The sequence below is a fragment of the Simochromis diagramma genome, unplaced genomic scaffold, assembly GCF_900408965.1.
Source record: "Simochromis diagramma unplaced genomic scaffold, fSimDia1.1 OVJJ01000304.1, whole genome shotgun sequence".
NCBI lineage: Eukaryota > Metazoa > Chordata > Actinopteri > Cichliformes > Cichlidae > Simochromis > Simochromis diagramma.
This window is the reverse complement of record NW_024387030.1, coordinates 19892613-19911851: the sequence shown is the minus strand read 5'-3', so window position 1 is coordinate 19911851 and position 19239 is coordinate 19892613. Positions and strand designations below refer to the sequence as shown.

The window sequence follows — 19239 nt, the reverse complement described above, 5'->3', positions numbered from 1 at the left end:
GCTCTATGACAACACTGTAAACATGATCTAGATGCTTATTGCTAGGTCTCTGGATGCTTCACAACATCCAACAGTGACTAAACATAACAGACTGTATGAAAAAGTTACACTTTGCTCATTTTGGAAGGAAGCTGGCGACCAAGCCAAGCCATGGACACCTCATTCAGTTTGCCGGTCATGTGTCAAAAATCTCTGAGCATGGACAAGAAGAGAAAGAGCTTTGGTATTTCAATGGTATGGGAAGAGCCACAGAATAACTTTGATGACTGACTGACTGTTTAGTCAATATTTCTTAAAATTCCAAAACTAAATCATGTATCAGTTACCCTGACCTCTCATCAATAATGAGACCTGTTCAGATGAAATATATTTTTTAGGGTTTTCTGAGCTTCCTGCTTGAAAATGAAATGCCCAAAATTAATTGAGTATTTCTCTGCAATTACAAACTCTATGTATACAATCTTGGTATCAAAATAAAGCTAACACTTGTGAAATTTTATCAGAGGTGTAAATATTGCAGCAGATATTACTTTGTCAAAGTTACTGAGACTGGAACACAGAAAGAGTAAGTAGATTTTATCTTCGCCTACTTTTTAAATTTATTTTTAGCATATATTTAACATATATATAAATTTAAAAATATGCTTCAGTTCACATTTCATTCCAGAAATTCAGTATCCAACATATAACCATCATCTGTGCAAAGATTTATATTTCTAAAGTGAAACAGTGAAAAATTACAGCACTGTCACTACATAAATATCCAGAAGTTGTACAAAAATGTCCAATTTTGGCACACATTGGACACCATGCTAGTTGAATTTTTTAGGTATTAAAAAGCAAAAATGATTTAATTTTATTAACAGCCCTGAAAATGCTTGTTTTTTAATCTTTTTGAAGAGCGTTTAATTGGCCTCTGGCCCTTTAAACTCTGAGGGGCTGTAACTTTGGTTTCTTTTGGTCAATTTGCATGATTGACACCTCTTTTTAATCGTTTGAGCCAATAGAATCACAGTAATGATGTCACGTTCACGTCACTTCAACAAATCAAAAGTTGCAAGGCTAAACCCCATGTGGGCCCAAATTTACTGCATGTAGCGTCTGTCCAGTCACGTGTCTGTAGGTGGGTCTTAAATGGAGGTTGTTGACGGAAATGACTGATGCGGCTAGTTAGCCGTGGTAACTGCTGATAATCATGAGGCTACCGGCTATCGGCGAAATAATGGAGGAAATCGGGACGGTAAGCCAATTTCTGTCTTAGCGCATTTGCACCACTTTGTGTTTTTGTGGTCGGGACCTTGTGAATCGGAATTGAATCAGTTATAGTGACGAGCCCTTGTAATAACTCTGAAAAGAAGTCATGGGCCTTACTCAAAGGGTTAAACTGCTTTTGTTTAGAAAAATAAAGACGTTTTATAGTCTTTTCTCTCCCTGCATCAGTCTGTGTTAATCATTTCTGTGTTTCTCCTTCTGCTTTAAAGCACAGATAACCAGACGACCAGCGAAAACACACTGCTTGTGTGTACAGCCTCAGACAGAGCTCGCACTCTGTCGCACCCACACTGATTGGTTTTGGAACCCAGTTAATGAGCAGGTGTGTGTGCGAGCGTGTGAGTATATAAGTGTGTGTCTGCAGCCCAGCGTTCCATCAGAGCACCATGGGCTATTTGAAATGAGAATTTAGCGGCAGGGATGCACACACACACACACCCTCAGTCCTGATAGCCACTGTAATTAGTTGGACTCCACTGGAACTCGCCACAGGGAGAGAGAGGAAAAGAGACAAAGAAAGAGAGAGACGGGTGGGGGACATGTGTGATGACTTAATGCAATGAAACAGTTTCACATAAAATCTTGAACTGAAATTTCTGATTTTTACCAAAGACCCTAAGTCTTAAGTATGCCTCCACTTACACTTTCTGTAACCGTTCCTTCACCTTCCTGCTTTCCTTTTATCTCATCGTGTAAGGTCTCCATCGCACACACAGAAACAATATTGTTTAACTATTGTTATCAGGGCTCAATAATGCATGAAAAAGAAAATGCCAAATTCAAGACCATCTCTTTGTATTTTCATGGTCTCCTTGTCCTCCTGTGTGACCTGCCTTTTCTATCTTTTTCTCCCACTTCTGGTCTCTCTTTGTCTCTTTTCTATTGGTGTGTATGTTTGCGTATCTATGGAATTGGCACACCTAGAAAGGCACCATGAATACTGAAAAGAATATATAGGTTTAGGAGGAACAAATGCATCCATACAGATAGCATTTCTCTCAGCAACACAATGCAAAAACACATGCTACATACTACATTTGTGAAGTATTTATTTCATGTTCCTTGAAAATATTGACAAACAACAAAGCTACCTATCACAAGTATTAGCTAAAAACTGCCCAGTACTACGTAGGTTCAAGTAACCATGATAGAAGTTTTTGCTGGATGAATACAAAGAATTAGGTCGAACTGGCTGAAACAAGTATCAACTGATTCTGAACTGCGTTTTAACAATCACAGCATCTCCAGTGCTTTTGTATTCTATTATGTCCTGCTGCAGTCCTACCTCCAGTTGTTTTTCATTAGTAATTTAAACTTTCACTGATACCCAATGTGTTTATATATGATAAAGAGACATCAAATGTGTGGGATGTGCTTTCACTTTATGTGTGTGCTTGCACATTAACTCCATGCTTTAATGTTTCCCTGTGTATTTTTATTAGCTGTGTGCATGTGTGTGCGGTGAGTGAAGTTATTTCTGTGTTTCAATTAAATATTATCATGGTCTGTGAAATGTCACAAACACACACACACACACACACACACACACACACACACACACGCTTCTAGGAAAAGAGCACTAGCGCCGCCTCCTGTGGACTTGGGGACAGAACCTTGATCATCTACTGGCTGAGTTTGATGGGCCTTGATGTGTGATTGGTTGACACTCTCTACAAGGTCCAATGCTTGTTTCATCTCGCTGTGGGCCCGCGATGTACACACCAACACAAAACGAGGCACACACGCACCAGCTGGATCCACACAAACAGTCAGGGACACAGCTGAAACATGCACTGAAAAAAGTGAGCATCAACAGAGTACACATAACATGAACACAAACAGAAGCCTGCACGGAAAGATGAAGAAAAACCACACACAGAAAAATAATCACTTGGATAAATAACAGGAGACAGAAGACAGAAAGGAGAGGGGAAGACATGGATAAAAGTTTACTGTGAAAGACTTGATCACATTCCACAGTAACTACCACTGTAACTAACCACTGTAACTAACCACTGTAACTAACCACTGTAAAGCTACTATCAGAATTTGTTTTGATCTTCATTTCACAAAATATTTCTATTTTGAGGAAGGGGAGGGGCCAACATTCACATACATTCCTACTGGATGCTTCAGAGAGCAACTTGGGATTAGTAACTTGCCCAAGGATACTTGGCATGCAGACTGGGGAGCCAGGGATCGAACTCTGGCTAGAGGGTTGCCACCTTGTGCCTTTGGATCAGGGAACAAGTCCTGACTATCATTTGCACTTATGCACCAAAAAACAACTAAGAGTACCTGGCGTCTTGTGGTGCCTGAAGTCAGGTCCTTGAAGGCGCCCAATCTGGGAACTAGACTAACCTACTGAGGGAATTTAACATTCAAACAGTGAATGACAGTGTGACCAAATTATGTGAGACTGGGAGCTTGTCTGATTTGAACCAGAGCAGTGTTTTGCTATTGGACTTCCATAGTAACAACTGTTTGTCTATAACAAACGCTGTGTTTGAACACAAGGGTGTCCATAAATGCATGTAACACCCTAGGCCACAAGTCAATGAGCAATTTTGTAATCATGTTGACAGATCCATAGCCGTATGCTCTAAGCACTCTAGTGTCTGACAGAGATTGTCAACTCCCATCTCTGGCAGAACTTCAACAGAATTCCAAGGACAGCTGACAACAGAATTTCCATAAAGGATACTTTCTGATTCAGTAGCCTCAGAATCTCTGCTTTTTGCAGACGATGTGGTTTTGTTGGCTTCATTGACCAACAAAACCACATCGTCTGCAAAACGTTTGCACCAGAATATGAAGTAGCTGGCATGAGATTTAGCAGCTGATAATCAAAGATCATGATTTTTGGTTGGAAAAGGGTGGAGTTTAAGTATTTCAGGGTCTTGAACACAAGTGATGGAAGATGGAAGTTTTTCACAGGACTGGAAAATTCATTGAAAAACTAAATACACCCCTAGAGAAGGCGAGAAGCAGCCACATATTGCTAATCAAATGCACTTAATTAACTGACAATATTATACGTTCCCACAATGAGGAAAGACATCAGCAATCTTAGAGAAGCAAATGTTACTGTCCATGACTGTGGGAAGGCTTATAAGGTCTTTTCCAGAAAGTTTTAACTTTAAGTAACATTTTTATACAGTGAAAAAGATTATTCACAAGTTGAGAATATTCAAGACAGGTACCAACCTTTCCAGATGTGGATTTCCTGTCAAATTCACCCCAAGGTCAGACTGTGCAAGGCTCAGAGAAATATTTTTAAAAAGCAAGCGCTACATCTCAGACTCTACAGGCCTCAGCAAGTTAAATATTCAAGTCCATGACAGTCCAGTTAGAAAATTATTTAAAAAGTATGGCTTGTTTGGAAGGATTCCCAAGAGAAAGTCTCTTCACTCTGAAAAGAACATGGCAGCAAAGCTTAGGTTTGCGGAGATTCATCTGAACAAACCACATCTGAACAATGTCCTTTGAAGCAATGGACAAAAGACCCAAATTTGGCCATAATGCACAGCAAATTTTCTAATCTGATCTGATCCGATCATCCTGTTTGGTGAAAAACACAGCATATCAGCATAAACAACTCATACCATTTGTAAAACATGATAACGGAGGGGTGATGATTTGGGATTGTTTTGAAGCCACGGGACCTAGGCACCTTGCAGTCATTGAGTCCACCATAAACCCCTCTTGATAACAAAGTATTCTTCAGTCAAACGTGAGGTCATCTGTCTGACAACTAAAACTTGACTCAAAAGTGTGATCACTTTTGAGTCAAGTTTTAGTTGTCACAACACAACTGCGATCCCAAATGCACCCGCAGCTAAATGACTAAAAAAGAAAAAAAGATCAAAGTCCAGACCTCAACCCATTAAAAATGCTATGGCAGGACCTGAAGAGAGCTGCACATAAATGAATGCCTACAAATCTCAATGAACTGATGCAACAGTTTTAAGGAGAGTGGGCCAAAATAACCATATAATGAAGTGAGAAACTGATAAATGATTACATCAAGATACTGATGTTAAAGATGCTTCTACAAGCTACTGACTCATGGGGTGTACTTAGTTTTTAATTGCACTACAGAGAGTTTGGTGGAAACTTTATTTTTCACATAAATGTAGGGCATTTTTTTTTACAAATGTAAATATATTACTGTGTGCTGTATACTATATATTATAGTACTTTTTTATACTTGGCAGTAGATGAAGATCAGTGGGCTTTCTCTCCCCTTAGAAACTTAATAAGCACTTTCCAGATGTTGACCACAAACTAGAAGGATTTTACATAAAAGTTTTTTTTTCTTCTCCAGATTCACTTATGTGTCTGGAACACTACACATATCTGTATCAAAGAGCACACAAACACTCCTCTCCTCCTTCCTCCCTGCTTTCCAAGGTTGATAAGTGCCTCACTCTAACATCACAATAAACAGTAGAGCCTCGGCCTGCCAAGGCTACTCACAGAACAACTGTCAGCCCAGCTATCCTTTTCCGGAGGACACACACACACACACACATAAAGACAACACAAAAATGCCCACATACACACTGCTTTTTCAGTTCCACACCACGCAAAGGCAAACACTCACACACCCACACCTCCCAAAAAAACCCAACTTTTGTTGGGCCCTGTTGTTGCTATGGTTACAAGGTCGAGTCCCCCCAGTATTCTAGGGGAGCACAGCGAGGTTCTTTAACGGTCACATGGAGCGAGAAAAAAAAATCACTGCAAAAACAAGAGGGTTAGAGCTGCTTTTCTGCAGGATACACACAAACTGGGAGAGGCAGGAGTAGTGAAATGTCCAAGCATTCATTTGTACTGCATGAGCATATATAACACATGGTAACATAGCTCCCACATATTATGTGTCGCGTTCTTGTTAATAATAGTGAGCCTGTTATGACTGAATGTTTATCCAACACAGTCATAAGAAGGTTGGATGAAGTGCTCCCATAATAAATATGGATTGCAGTGGTAGTTTATATTAGATCCAGCTCTGTTTAGAGCCATAAGGAAAAGAGAAAAAAACAGTTTTGCATGAATTAAAACTTCATTTCAGACCACCTTAGACAGCACAGAGGATAAACAGAGGCTCCCAATAGTAAAAAAAAAAAAAATATATATATATATATTTTACAAAGGCAGCATAGTGACCTACAGCTCAGCACAGCAGGCGACACTATACATATCAGGGTGAGGGATCCCAGTGAAGGTTTTCAAAAACCCAAAATCCATACTGGACTGAATCAGTCATAATGGAAATGCATTGACACAAAGCTTTAACCTCCTAAGACCCGAACTCTTCCACGGCATGCATTTTTAATTTCTTCTCTTTGATATTTGGGCATATTGGGGCCCGATGAATGTAAAAATAAAGAATTACCAGATTTGTTTTTTTACCTAATTTTTGTTTCTAAGAAAAATGAGAGCCACATATGAGGATATTTGTTTAAAATTTTGATAGAACAGTAGCAGTATAATGTCCTCGTAAATGGATATCAGGCCCTTGTAGAGCAAAATTGAGAATTTTGGTCTAAATAACCCAAAATGTGATATCCACATATGTGGACGCCAGGTCCTAGGAGGTTAAGGAACGGCTCCAGGTATTGTACCATCGAGATACCTGAAGAGTCAACACGTACTCACTCCCAAAGTGTAACATTTTACACTGCGTGACAAATCGATGGTATATTACGCTTCTGCTTGCTGCGTTACTGTTTATCCATTGTGCTCATAATGTCATCGTATCAGCAGGGGTGTATATAAGCACCATGTAAAATTGACGTAGCAAGCTATAATGTAAACAGTCTGGGAAACCCAGTTGAGGAGATAAATTTATGGCTGAACTGAAGAAGGAAGAAACAGAAGTAACTTTTCCTTGAAAGACTCATTTGGTGGAATTGGAACATGAAACACTAAAAAAAAATGGAGGTTCAATCAGTTTTCATATTCCTGGACCCAGGATTCCAAAAGAGGCGTAAGCATTTAAATTTTCAGTTAAGTGAGCTTTGAATTACATAAGTGCGAAGAAAGATACTGATGGGAGGTCTGAGGATATCTGCACGACCATCTTACCCAGGTTATTATACTATTCCAAGCACTCTCAATTGAAATAAACGATAAGCAATTCAATCAAATGGGACAAATTAGTATCACAGTATATTTGGCAAGGGAAAAAAACGAGAATAAGACTTTAAACCTGCATACTGGAAAAGAACAAGGGAGAATTTGCATTACCCTGCTTAAAAAAAGGAATATATTTCAGACTTATTCTGAAACTACTGTGCAAAGCAAGATGGAAGGAAACTGAAGAACACTTTACTGGGTATATTCCAATTCAAGCATGGCTGAGTGATAAAAGACTGATCCAAAAACTAATGGACCCGGGTAATAAATGGATTAATTTATCTGTGAAAACATGGCAAAATATTATCATCAAGGTTAGTTTGATAGAAGAGATAAAGAAGCTACTGACATGATATTGATTTTGTACCTAATAAATTATATGCAAACCATAAGCAATGGACCATTAAGGGTCTCTCCTTATATTGTACCTTTTTTAAATATAGTGACACTGTGCAAAGTGTGGCTTTTAACTGAAAAATGTTTAAAAAAAGAAGTTAAAAAAAAAGATTCCTCTTCAGATTCCTCCAGGTGTGCCACCACATTAATAGTTTTAAGGAAGAGATTCAAATAGCACTCAACAGCTTAATAAAAGTGCTTTTCAGTGCCTATTAGGCAGACTCTGATCTAAACGTGATCTAAAGAATATAAAAGGGAATCAGTACCTACATAAAGCAAAAATGGCAGAGGGAAGCTAGTTAAATTCAGTTTAGTTTATATAGCACCACAACAACAGGTGCTTTATGCCAAAGACACTACAATAATATAGAGAAAACCCAACAATCAGTGGAATAAAAAGAAATCTGTTTGCAAAACTGAGCTTTCCAATGGAGGATTGAGAATAACATGTTAAGGCTCGCTGGGGTTGTTTGGCGTGAAGAGTCTTCATGGATATTTCATTACTCCGATCCAGAGGTCACATCACTCAAGCTCTTGCAGCTGCTCGAAAAACTGGATTAAACTTCCTTTAATGTCCTCCCTTCATTTACGCTAGTTTTATTTTCTTAGTGCGATTGCTTTATTTATTGCCACATGTTGTTAAGTCTATCTTTGAAATCATGCCTAAATAGACCTCTGCATTACTTACTGTACCTTATTTATCTTCTTTTTATATATTCTGCTCCTGCGAACAATTCTGGAGAAGAAACACTTTAAACTTTTGGTGACTTTCTGCCAAAATAATGTTTAAATAAACTATTGTTCCTACCACTAGGCTGAACTAATGCCATGCTAATACATTAAGCCAAGGAAAATGAAAAGTACATCTGCCAACACTCTGATAACAAAGAGATCCGCCTGTAATCAGATAACTGAAACAGTGGTGACACTCAGCTGTGCACATCCGTCAGTGCAGCAGCACAAGTGGATGTGTCCCTGTTGGGCTGAGCAGAGAAATTATCGTCTTTGTTTCTAGAGACTGTTCCCATAGATTTCAATTTAGGATTCTTTGAGTGCTGTGTCCCTCTCTTTTAATGTCTCTGCTTAAAGCAAGTCAGAAATCACAGTTTTACACTAGTCATCACTAGTTTTCCAACTAGCCACTGGTTTAAGCTTAATTCTTAGAAAATCAGCAGTCACATGGCTTCATGTTCCTGATTGTTTGGATTACAGCATGAAGCTTTAGCCTACACAAAACTATGCTGTTATCACTATCTCTACTTTTAAGATTAGGCTTAAAACTTTCCTTTTTGCTAAAGCATATAGTTAGGGCTGGACCAGGTGACTCTGAATCCTCCCTTAGTTGTGCTGCAATACGCGTAGGCTTCTGGGGGATTCCCATGATGCATTGAATGTTTCTTCTTCAGTCACCTTTCTCACTCACTATGTGTTAATAGACCTCTCTGCACTGAATCATACTTCTTATTAATTTCTGTCTCTCTTCCACAGCATGTTTTCTATCCTGTCTTCCTTCTCTCACCCCAACCAGTTGCAGCAGATGGCCCCGCCCCTCCCTGAGCCTGGTTCTGCCGGAGGTTTCTTCCTGTTAAAAGGGAGTTTTTCCTTCCCACTGTCGCCAACGTGCTTGTTCATAGAAAGTCATATGATTGTTGGGTTTTTCTCTTTATGCATTATTTTAGGGTCTCCCTTACAATATAAAGCACCTTGAGGCGACTGTTGTTGTGATTTGGCGCTGTATAAATAAAACTGAATTGAATTGTTATGCATTTATTTTTGTTATATATTTAGAAAGTTGCAGTTAATTAATATTTTCAAATTGCCTTTATCATTCTCTGTTTCTTTTCAATTCATCATTTATTTATTTGATCAGTATTTCAGCACCCAAAGACAGCAAATCAGAGTACTATAAAACAGTCATAAGCAACAAATCCCCAGGTTGGAAAGCAGAAAACACCGAAATATTTGCCATTAATGCCCATCTATTACTCAGATGAATGACTAATCCCTTCGGTAGGGGTTTGATTACACCAGTAATGATTTTAATTGAACACTTTAATGAGAAAATGCTTTGTTTAAATGCAGAAATTCAGGTAAATGAAAGACACAGCGCTATCTACAGCCATAAATATACAAGGAAAATACAAGGATACAAAGTTGTTGGGGGCACAAGTGCATTTTATAGCTGCTACATGAATGCAGTGGATTCACTGTCATGGTATTTTTACAGTTTGAACACAGCACAACAACCTATATAAGATACAAAAGCCCTATATGAGCAGCTTACAGTATACAGGCCTGTAGACCTGTCTCCGTAAGTCTCAGCGGTGGAGAGGGAGAGAAACAGTATAAGAAAGCGACCTTGGACCGGGCGAGGAGACGCTGTTGAGCTCCGCATCAATATTTTAGCGGTAGAGTTGACACATCAAAAAAAAAGAAAAAAAAGAGAGAAAGACAAAAGAAAGAACGAGGGAGAAAGGAGAAGAAGAGAATGCCCAGCGATTCCAGAGTCATCCAATATTCATGCACGCATCATCGCTGCCATGAATATTCATATGGAGATGAATATTTAAGTGAAACTCCTATGGAGAAATTAGGTTCATCTTTACACTTATCAATAATTTGCAGGCCAGGTGAGTCTCATCGGCCACTAAATAAGTCATGTCTGCACGCACGCACACAGACGTTTGAAGGATGGGAAAAAGAGTGGAAAACAACACAAAGTTACATGTCTGCTGGTTCGCAGCAGTGCCTTGTGGGTAAGAAGAGAAAGAGATGTCAGCAGTTTGATCTCCAAAAACAGAGTATGTGCACGCAGTTTATCTATTACCATTAATGAATATACATGCGTACAGTTGCATGGTTGACACACACGTTAACTCCAAAATGTTAAAATGTCCAGCACCAGTAACACTGCTTTGTTTTGGTTATTGGTCTTTTATGTCCAATGTGAACTATCATGTACCTATTTTTAGTGTATTTTTTGCACCAATCCCTCTGATCAAATATTTAGCATCTAGCCAGAATAAGCTGGGGTTTTTGTTTACCGTGGTTTGTAAATAAAAGAAGCCAGTTTAGATCCATTTCAATACTTTATTTAGTTGCAGCTCACAGTGACAGAAGCTCTTTTGACAATAGGCAGTATTTCACAAATGAGAAATATTACTGCCGTTAGAAATACCCCAAACCTCCAACTGAGAACTAAAATGAAATAATTAATCACTATGAGCACTGTGACATGAATATTGTACAGCTGAGACTGTGAAGTTAAAAATTTAGTCAAGCCTGATAATGTAGAGCCTAGCCCAGGAAAGACTGTGAAGTGCATTAAACTGGAACTCTGAGTGGATTTAGGTCCACAAGGTTCCACTCCTTGGAAAAACCCACCTAAAGTTTTTGTCTCGATTTTTAATCCACCCAACCGTTTTTTAATATTTCCAACCTGACACTAGTGAAATTAACACATTGATTCATGAACATCTGCCAATTGAGTGAATCTGAATTGTACACACATGGCACCAGCTCACACATACCTCATTATTTCATTTACTGTCTCTCAAAATATGACTTACTTATACTTTTTAAACTGTTACACAGTTTAGGAACAAGTATATTTTTATTCGATTCCCCTTTTCGTGTGCGTGCGCGCGCCTGTGTGTGTTTGTAAGCATTTAAAGGACAGAAGAGCACAATTCAGAAATCTCTAATCGTAACACATCCTGTTCTTCTGTGTTACTCATCTGGTGGCAGTGATGTCATTACACAAACACACAATCTCTCTCTCTCTCTGTCACACACACCCTTCTCTATGATATGGTTATGAGGGAGGCTATGCCTTGTAATCCTATTCTCCTTGGTGAGGATGAAGACGGGTGTATGTTTGTGTGTGTGCCTGGCTAGAAAAAGGAGATCTGAGGTGGAGGGAGGATTAGGGCAGGAAAGAGGAAGCCAGCCAAAGTGGGCGGGCATTATTTGCATCAAATACTTATATTTTCTACACAGTTACATGTTTTCTTTTTATATTGAGACTGAAGTCAGTGCTGCTCCTCCATGATGGAAGCAGAGCAGCCGATGGGCCCTTTGTGAATGTTTGGAAACATGTGAAGTCTTTCTTGCCAGGTAAAGTTGTAATAGTGCCTTATCTCCATCACCTCCTGTTTTTTATTATACAAAACAATTTGAAATACTTTACTTATTCATCGCATATTTGGGAATTTCATTTTTTATTCTTTACTATGTCTAATTTTTTATTCTTTTTCTCTTATTAGAAGTTTGCTGTGTGCCTCCGTGTCACATCTATAGCACAGAGTGTGCTGAACTAGATGAGAAAGTGACTCCAAACTGAGGCATCCAAGAGTGTCATAATAGGACCGTGCTGTGCCAGTTGTGAGCTATCTTATCATACTATACAAAACTTTGTACAAAATCTTTGCACATCGCTGAATGCATCAGCTTAAAATGAACATACTGGCTGTTGAGATTGATGTAGCAACTGTAGCCTCAGCCTATTAGTTAGTGAGATCAGGTTTTGTGAACTCATCCTAACTCAACCTCCTTTTTGACACTAATGGGACCATCATTTACAAACTGAACATCATGTTGCATTCAGAAAAACTTGAAAGACTCTAGTTTACTGAGGTCTTAAACAAAGACTCTGAAGGACCATAGACATCTATACGATTAGAGTTCCTTCTAGAACCAGAGAAGTCACCCCTGCTGGCCATATGAAAGAGTCCAAGCACTTGTACATTGGCTTTTCAGACCTGGAAGCTACACTGATGTTTCAGTATATGCCTGCAGCCAGAGATGGGCAGTAACGCGTTACTGTAATCTGATTACTTTTTTCAAGTAACGAGTAAAGTAGGGGATTACTATTGCAAAAACGGTAATTAGATTACCGTTACTTTCCCGTAGGAACGCTGCGTTACTGCGTTACTAAAACCGTGATTTTTTGCGAGAATGTCTCACGACAGTGACGTAAGCGAGTGCGCCGTTAGTGAAAACAGCTGTGTGCAGATCAACAATGGATCACATATCGATTGTGGGAGAGAGTATGAGCGTGCAGCATTTAAAGCGTGGAAGTACTGACCTTACTTTGAGTTTGATTCCATAAAAAGTGACAAAAACATTAGTGTCCATCGTGCGTGGGAAGAAAACTTCTTTTTACAGCGAAAAAACCCCTAAACTTCCAAACAAGTACCGAGTGCGCAACGACGTAATGGGAAACTCACAGAGAAACTCGCGGATTCTTCAACTGACCGCGGCACACCTGCACCAGGGTAAACCTCCGCCTACCGCAGTTCTGCTTTACAGGTGAAAATAGAGCAACAGGACCGCTGAGTCTTTGATTTTATTTATTTTCTGCTGTGTTTTACTTGCATCTATTTGAAAGACTGAGTGTAAACACAAAAAATATTTTATTTTATGTGCTGGAATGTGTAGAAAATAGGTTTAAATGTTAAACAAATTTATTCAAGTCAGAGAATGTTGCATATAATTAAATTTTTGCTTGATGCATAAAGTTAAAAGATTAAAACTGATAAAACATTTTAAAAAAAGAGACTTTTCCATTTGATTACATTTTGTATGATGGATTATGCAGAAAAAGTAGAATTGGGCTGAGAGATCTATCGCTTTATTACCTATTCAGGTTGTAAATCGTGTTTTTAAAAAGTAACTAAGTAACTAAGTAATTAATTACTTTTGAAAATAAGTAATCAGTAAAGTAACGGGATTACTTTTTGGGGAAGTAATCAGTAATTAGTTACTGATTACTCTTTTCAAGTAACTTGACCAACACTGCCTGCAGCCTACTTCTTAGGCTGTTTTTTTTTTTGACCAATAGCCTTCATCTCTAAGTATGTCTGTTTTTTTGTTATATCACTAAGTTCTTGCTGACAATCATTTAAAATGCACAAGGCTACTCTATTCCAACAGGGCATATGTTCAGTTTAACACTGATAACTTACACTACATTGCTAGCACAATCACGCATCAATTGGGTACAAATGTGTACACTGTGAGGGCAGACAGTAACTTGATTACTTGTTTTTTCCAACCAGATTATGAAGAGTAAGTCACACACTTGTTGCCATGTCCCTCTGATGCAAACTGAAAAGTCCAGACTTGCAGGTTTTATGTGCACATTAAGTCTGCTTAAGAATATCAAATAAAGAATATCAATTGTTGCAGACCTCAAAAGAGTCCACAGAAGGTGCAGACTTCAATGAGTTCTCTGAAAGGATTACCCCTAGTTACACTATTATGGACACTGTAGTGTAAAGGGAAGCATCATGGCAGTAGTTTGATACACAGAAACAACCATGGTACATTTCATCTCAATGCACAGTTTTCCTTCATGGCCCAGCGCCCACAGGCTGGATATTTGGAAGAAGCATCAGTCGCACTGGATGCAGAAGTGTCATGTCTATTCACATGTACTGTGAGTTGGTGAAAGTAACACTATTTACCTTGAAGAGGTGATGTCTCTGCTCTTCTGACAGCATCAGCTGATGACTGTCTGTTACCATGGCGTCCATGTCCATCAGCCAATCCCACAGCTCCTGGTATTCAGCCTCAAACTCCTGCAGACTGACAAAAGGAAGTGAGAGAGAAGAAAGAGTTAAACTGTTATAATTAAATGTTTGTTTTGCTATGATTCATCTTGTCTATTTTATTATTTCCTTTATTATTGTAATATTTTTTTTGTCCTCCGGCAAAGGGAAACGTGGATCTTGTTATATTGATAAAACACATGTCTAAAAACTGACTGACAGATAAAGTTTGCTCTACAGAAAAAGACAACAGAAGGCAAAAAGAAAAAAGTGTCAAAAAGCAAAACTAAAATGCCGTTCCAGGGAGTATTTCATCACATTTTACAGTTGTGGTCATAAGTTTATAGATCATGTGCTTGAATGTCATGGTAAATTTGGGATTTTATAGAGTTGGTTCACAAGTTGAATTTATTTTGAACTCAAATCCAACACGGTCAGAAATACGTATATATACACTCCCACTAATATTTGGTTAAATGTCCTTTACCAACTTGCACCTCAGCCAGATGCTTTTGGTAGCCACCAACAAACAACTGAACATTAGACCACTCTGTGTGGCAAAGCTGACAGTTCATTTAAATTAGTTGTCTTGTGAGATTATTATAGAAACAATTATTTGATCCCCGCTGAATTTGCAAGTTTGCTCACTTCCTAAGATATGAACAGCCTGTAATTTAATGCTAGTTTCATATTAATGGAGAGAGACAAATTATCAAACTAAAATTCAGAAAAAAACACATGACATATAAGTTATAGATTGATTTGTATGTCACGGAGTAAATAAGTATTTGATTACCAAGCAAAACATGACTTGTTGGAGAAACTGTTGTTGGTCTCCACGTTTGCACACATGTCAGGAGGGTTTTGATCCTCTCCTCTTTAAAGAAACCCTCTAAAAACTTTTTTGGTTCTTGACTGCCACTTAGCAACTTGAAGCTTCAGCTTCTCCACAGATTATCTGAAGAATCGAGGTCTCTAGACTGGCTAGGCCACTACATGACCTTAATATGCGTCTTCTTTTGCCACTCCTTTGTTGGTTTGGCAGTATGTTTTGGGTTACAGTCATGCAGGAAGACCCATCCACAACCGATCTTCAGTGAGGCTGAGGATAGGCGGTTCTCATTCAAGAATTTATGATACACTGGCCCCTCAAAGCGGGGAAGTCGTCCTGTACCCTTCGCAGAAAACCAACCCCAAAGCATAATGTTTCCACCTCTGTGCTAGACTGTAGGGATGATGTTCTTTGGGTCACACTCAGGAATTCTCTTCCTCCAAAGACAGCTTGATGCCAAAGAGCTTGATTTTGTTTTCATCTGACGGCAACACTTTCTCCCAAGCCCTCTCTGAATCCTTTAGATGTTCAGTGGCAAACTTAAGATAGGCCTGGACATGTGGACCTTTTTAAAACTTATAAATTCCATGAGCAGTAATGTCAAAATGTTTAAGTTGCCTTAAACATTTTAAGTTAACACAAAAAATCCACTATGTGTTTGTTTCCACTCACAGGTATATTGATTAAATAGCTACTGAGAAGAGAGACATCCTGGATACACATTTTGGTCGAACCAAATGGCAAAGTTTATGTTTAAAACTTTGTGATGATTCGGAAAAAATAACATCCATGCTCCTGCTGACATCTTCAGCAACTGTATGGGTGTCTTAGAAAGATATTTAGATATTGTGTTCATGACAGTTTATACAATCAGCACCCAGGCTGTTTTAATTTCTGTTTAAATTTTAATTTTGTAAAACTGTATTCAGACGTGGTTAATATTGTAGGGTCTTTAGCTTACAATATACAATGCCTCGAGGCGCCTAGACGCTACATAAATAAAACTGAATTTAACTGAACTGAAAGTGTAGTACGATAAATAGTCTTACACCCTCACGTCTTCTGTCATCCCCCCACTTCTTGCTGCTTCATCCCACTCCCTTCCCCATTCTCCTTATCCCAGATTTCACCCCCACCTCTCTCCATTTCACCTCATTTTTCCGACCTCTCAATGTCATGGCTTTGCCTCCCACATCCTCCTCTTGCCCAGATTTTCTCCTCCACCTCTCTTTTTCCTGTTTCCTCCTCCTTTTCTTGTTTCCTAGCACTTTCTCTAAATCTTTCTACCTCCCTTTTTTCTCTTAACATCGTTCCTTTCCTTACTCTCTAGTTCTCCCTCCCCTTTTTCAGCTCACTCCTCCCACTATCACCTCCCTCTTCCCCTTCCTAACTCATCCTCTCACCTCCCCCTTCCCAACACAGGATCACATCAAATATTTATGCTGCTGGAACAGGGGCCGATTGCTCAAACACGCGCATTACTGTCAGCCGTTTTGTTAAGGTGCGTGTGTGTTTATTATTTATATATTCACTGGCTTTCGGTCTCGGCGGGGATCGCCAACATGTTTCTCAACATTAGCGGTGAAATTGTTTGGAATTCTCCGGTCGCTGACGACGACAGTTTGACAGCTCTGTCAGACCCACAGTATTTCCACAGTGACTCGCACACAAGCACACACACTGCACGTACATGCCAGGCAAGGCGACCACACATTAAGAGGTGCTCTCTGAAGCACACACATGAAAATCACTCAAATACACAAACACACACTTACTGAAAATCACAGTTACCCAGAAAGCCGCATACATATTCATCACTAAAAAAAGGAAACACACTACAATTTGATGTTCCATCAAAGTAGGGAGAGTAAACTATGAATGAAATTATGAAAAAAAACAACAAATACAACAAAAAATACTCAACTCTCTCCCATTGTCTCCTACGAGCTACAAAATTCAAACTATTAATATCTTTGGAAAGAATGCATGCATTTATGGGCCTGAATCAGAATACTTTATTAATCCCTGAGGAAATTATATACACGTACATATTTTTACATCTGTTGTTTTGCAATATAGACCCAATAAATGAGTCTTAATCAAGGGGCAACCTCTGAAGCTGAAAAATGAAGCCAATGCTACATGCATACAAAACTGCAGTTCTACTCACTTTTGGGGCCCAGCCTCAAATGGCTTGAAGTGACAATTTCATATTAAAATGCCCAACTTTACAACCTTAAATGTATGTTTACAGCTTGGCACAAAAAATGGATTTAGGATAGGTTCCCTCTTCATAACTTCTGCAAATTTTGAAATCATCATTGATCTGAATACTGGAGTTGGGGGCGAGGTGGCAATACCTGACTGGGACACCTGTTTGACTACAGGTCGTAGAGTACCTGAACAGTGTCTGTAGACAAGTCCATCACTTCTATTTAAACTACTACCACAGCAATATGCTTGCAACCAAACACAGGGAGTTTTTTCCAACTGGTTGGGCAATACAGATTTTTTCCCTAAACAGGGACAGGTTCTTGCCAGGGGATCACTAACCAACCTTACGTGACTGGGGCATTAGCAATCATTTTCACAGTGTGTGGCATCAAACTCCAGCAACCACTCGCAACCAGTCAGAGAATACTCGTTGTTCCTTCAAGATCGGCCATATGGTTTCAGACCAGTCTCTAGGCCTGCATGACTGGGCATTATTCATTTGATGCTACACTGTCACCATGATGTTCACATGTACAAACTGGAGGACAAGTTAGCATCATGTGGTTATTGGTCACAATGGTCACATGGTTATTGGTCATGTGTTTTCAAAACCTTAATAAAATTATACTTCCTGCATCTTGGAAAAGTTTACTTCTGCTCCCACACATAAAGAACTTGTAACTATGGCATTTTCTGAAATATTTATCATGTTAATTGCTTCTGTCATCTCAAGAATACTTATGATTAATAACCACTTTAACCTTTCCTTGTGACTGAGAGTTTTGCATGTAATAATTTTGTGTTATTTTACACAAACTTGTTCCCAAAGCTTTCTGTTCTTATCCTGTTCCCCACTTTTCAGAAATGACCTTAGTTTATTCTGTGGTTTTTATATCCATCACAATTTCGAACTTGTCCCCATTTTCTGTTTTTACTTTCTAAAAATTGTTTTCTTCATCTTCTGCGGCTTTTTTCATAACTCCTTTTTCCTGCTCACGGCTACAGAGAAATAAAACAAGATTTGCCAACATTTTTCCACCTGTTCCTCCTAACTCCCCCCGCCTTGATCTTCTGTTATTTTCATCCTATCCTTTCCTCACACCTCCTGTCCTCCACTGAAAGTGATTCTCCGTGAAATAAAAGCTAAACCGAGGAGAAAAAAGCAAAGCAAGCAAACGCTGCTTCCTTCCCCCAGAGGCGGTGTTCCTCATTATGCGCTGAGCAGAGCGGCCCTTTACTGACTAAGACAGATGAAGCAGATACAACACTCGTACAGATTGTTTTCTCTTGTCGTTTTTCTACCTCCCCTCCTCTCCTCCATTTCCGTCTTGTTCTCACACTAATGTTAACTAAATGCTTTGTATAACAGTATCTCACGGGGGGTGGAAGACGAGAAAACAGACAAATCGGAAAGGAAGGATCGACGAGGCGCCACTGTGGGGCTGCGTTCAACACCGGGATGGTTACAGAGTGTTTGAAGTGTCAAGTTCTTTTTATGTCACACTGCGCTGACGGAGCGCACAAGAGTATTATAGAGAGCCTTTCTGACATTCAGTCACCTGAGGAAATTTGAATTATAAGGATCTATTATTCATTTCTACCTCAACATAATTCCAGTCAACACTGGATATAAAAAATAATGTGGATAGAAAGTGTGCAAACCTACATGGAAAAACATACTGATATCTACACTAGCTATCCAGACATTTTTCAATGCATTATTTTGCAATAATGAAATAAATGTGCATCTGATGAGATTAAGTAGTTAAATGCCATGTGTTTCAGTGTAACACTGACCTCTACACATCTTATACGTCTGTATTTTCTATT

At 39.0% G+C, this 19239-nt stretch overlaps 1 protein-coding gene across 2 annotated transcripts in view; it reads right to left on the bottom strand.

Moving 5' to 3' along the window:
- Positions 1–19239, bottom strand: part of akap6 (A kinase (PRKA) anchor protein 6) — a 213107-nt gene that overhangs the window by 76700 nt on the left and 117168 nt on the right. For both annotated transcript variants that reach the window (XM_040042907.1, XM_040042909.1), the window contains one exon: positions 14280–14400. In XM_040042907.1, the coding sequence (XP_039898841.1) occupies positions 14280–14400 (121 nt within the window). The remainder of the gene's footprint in view (positions 1–14279; positions 14401–19239) is intronic.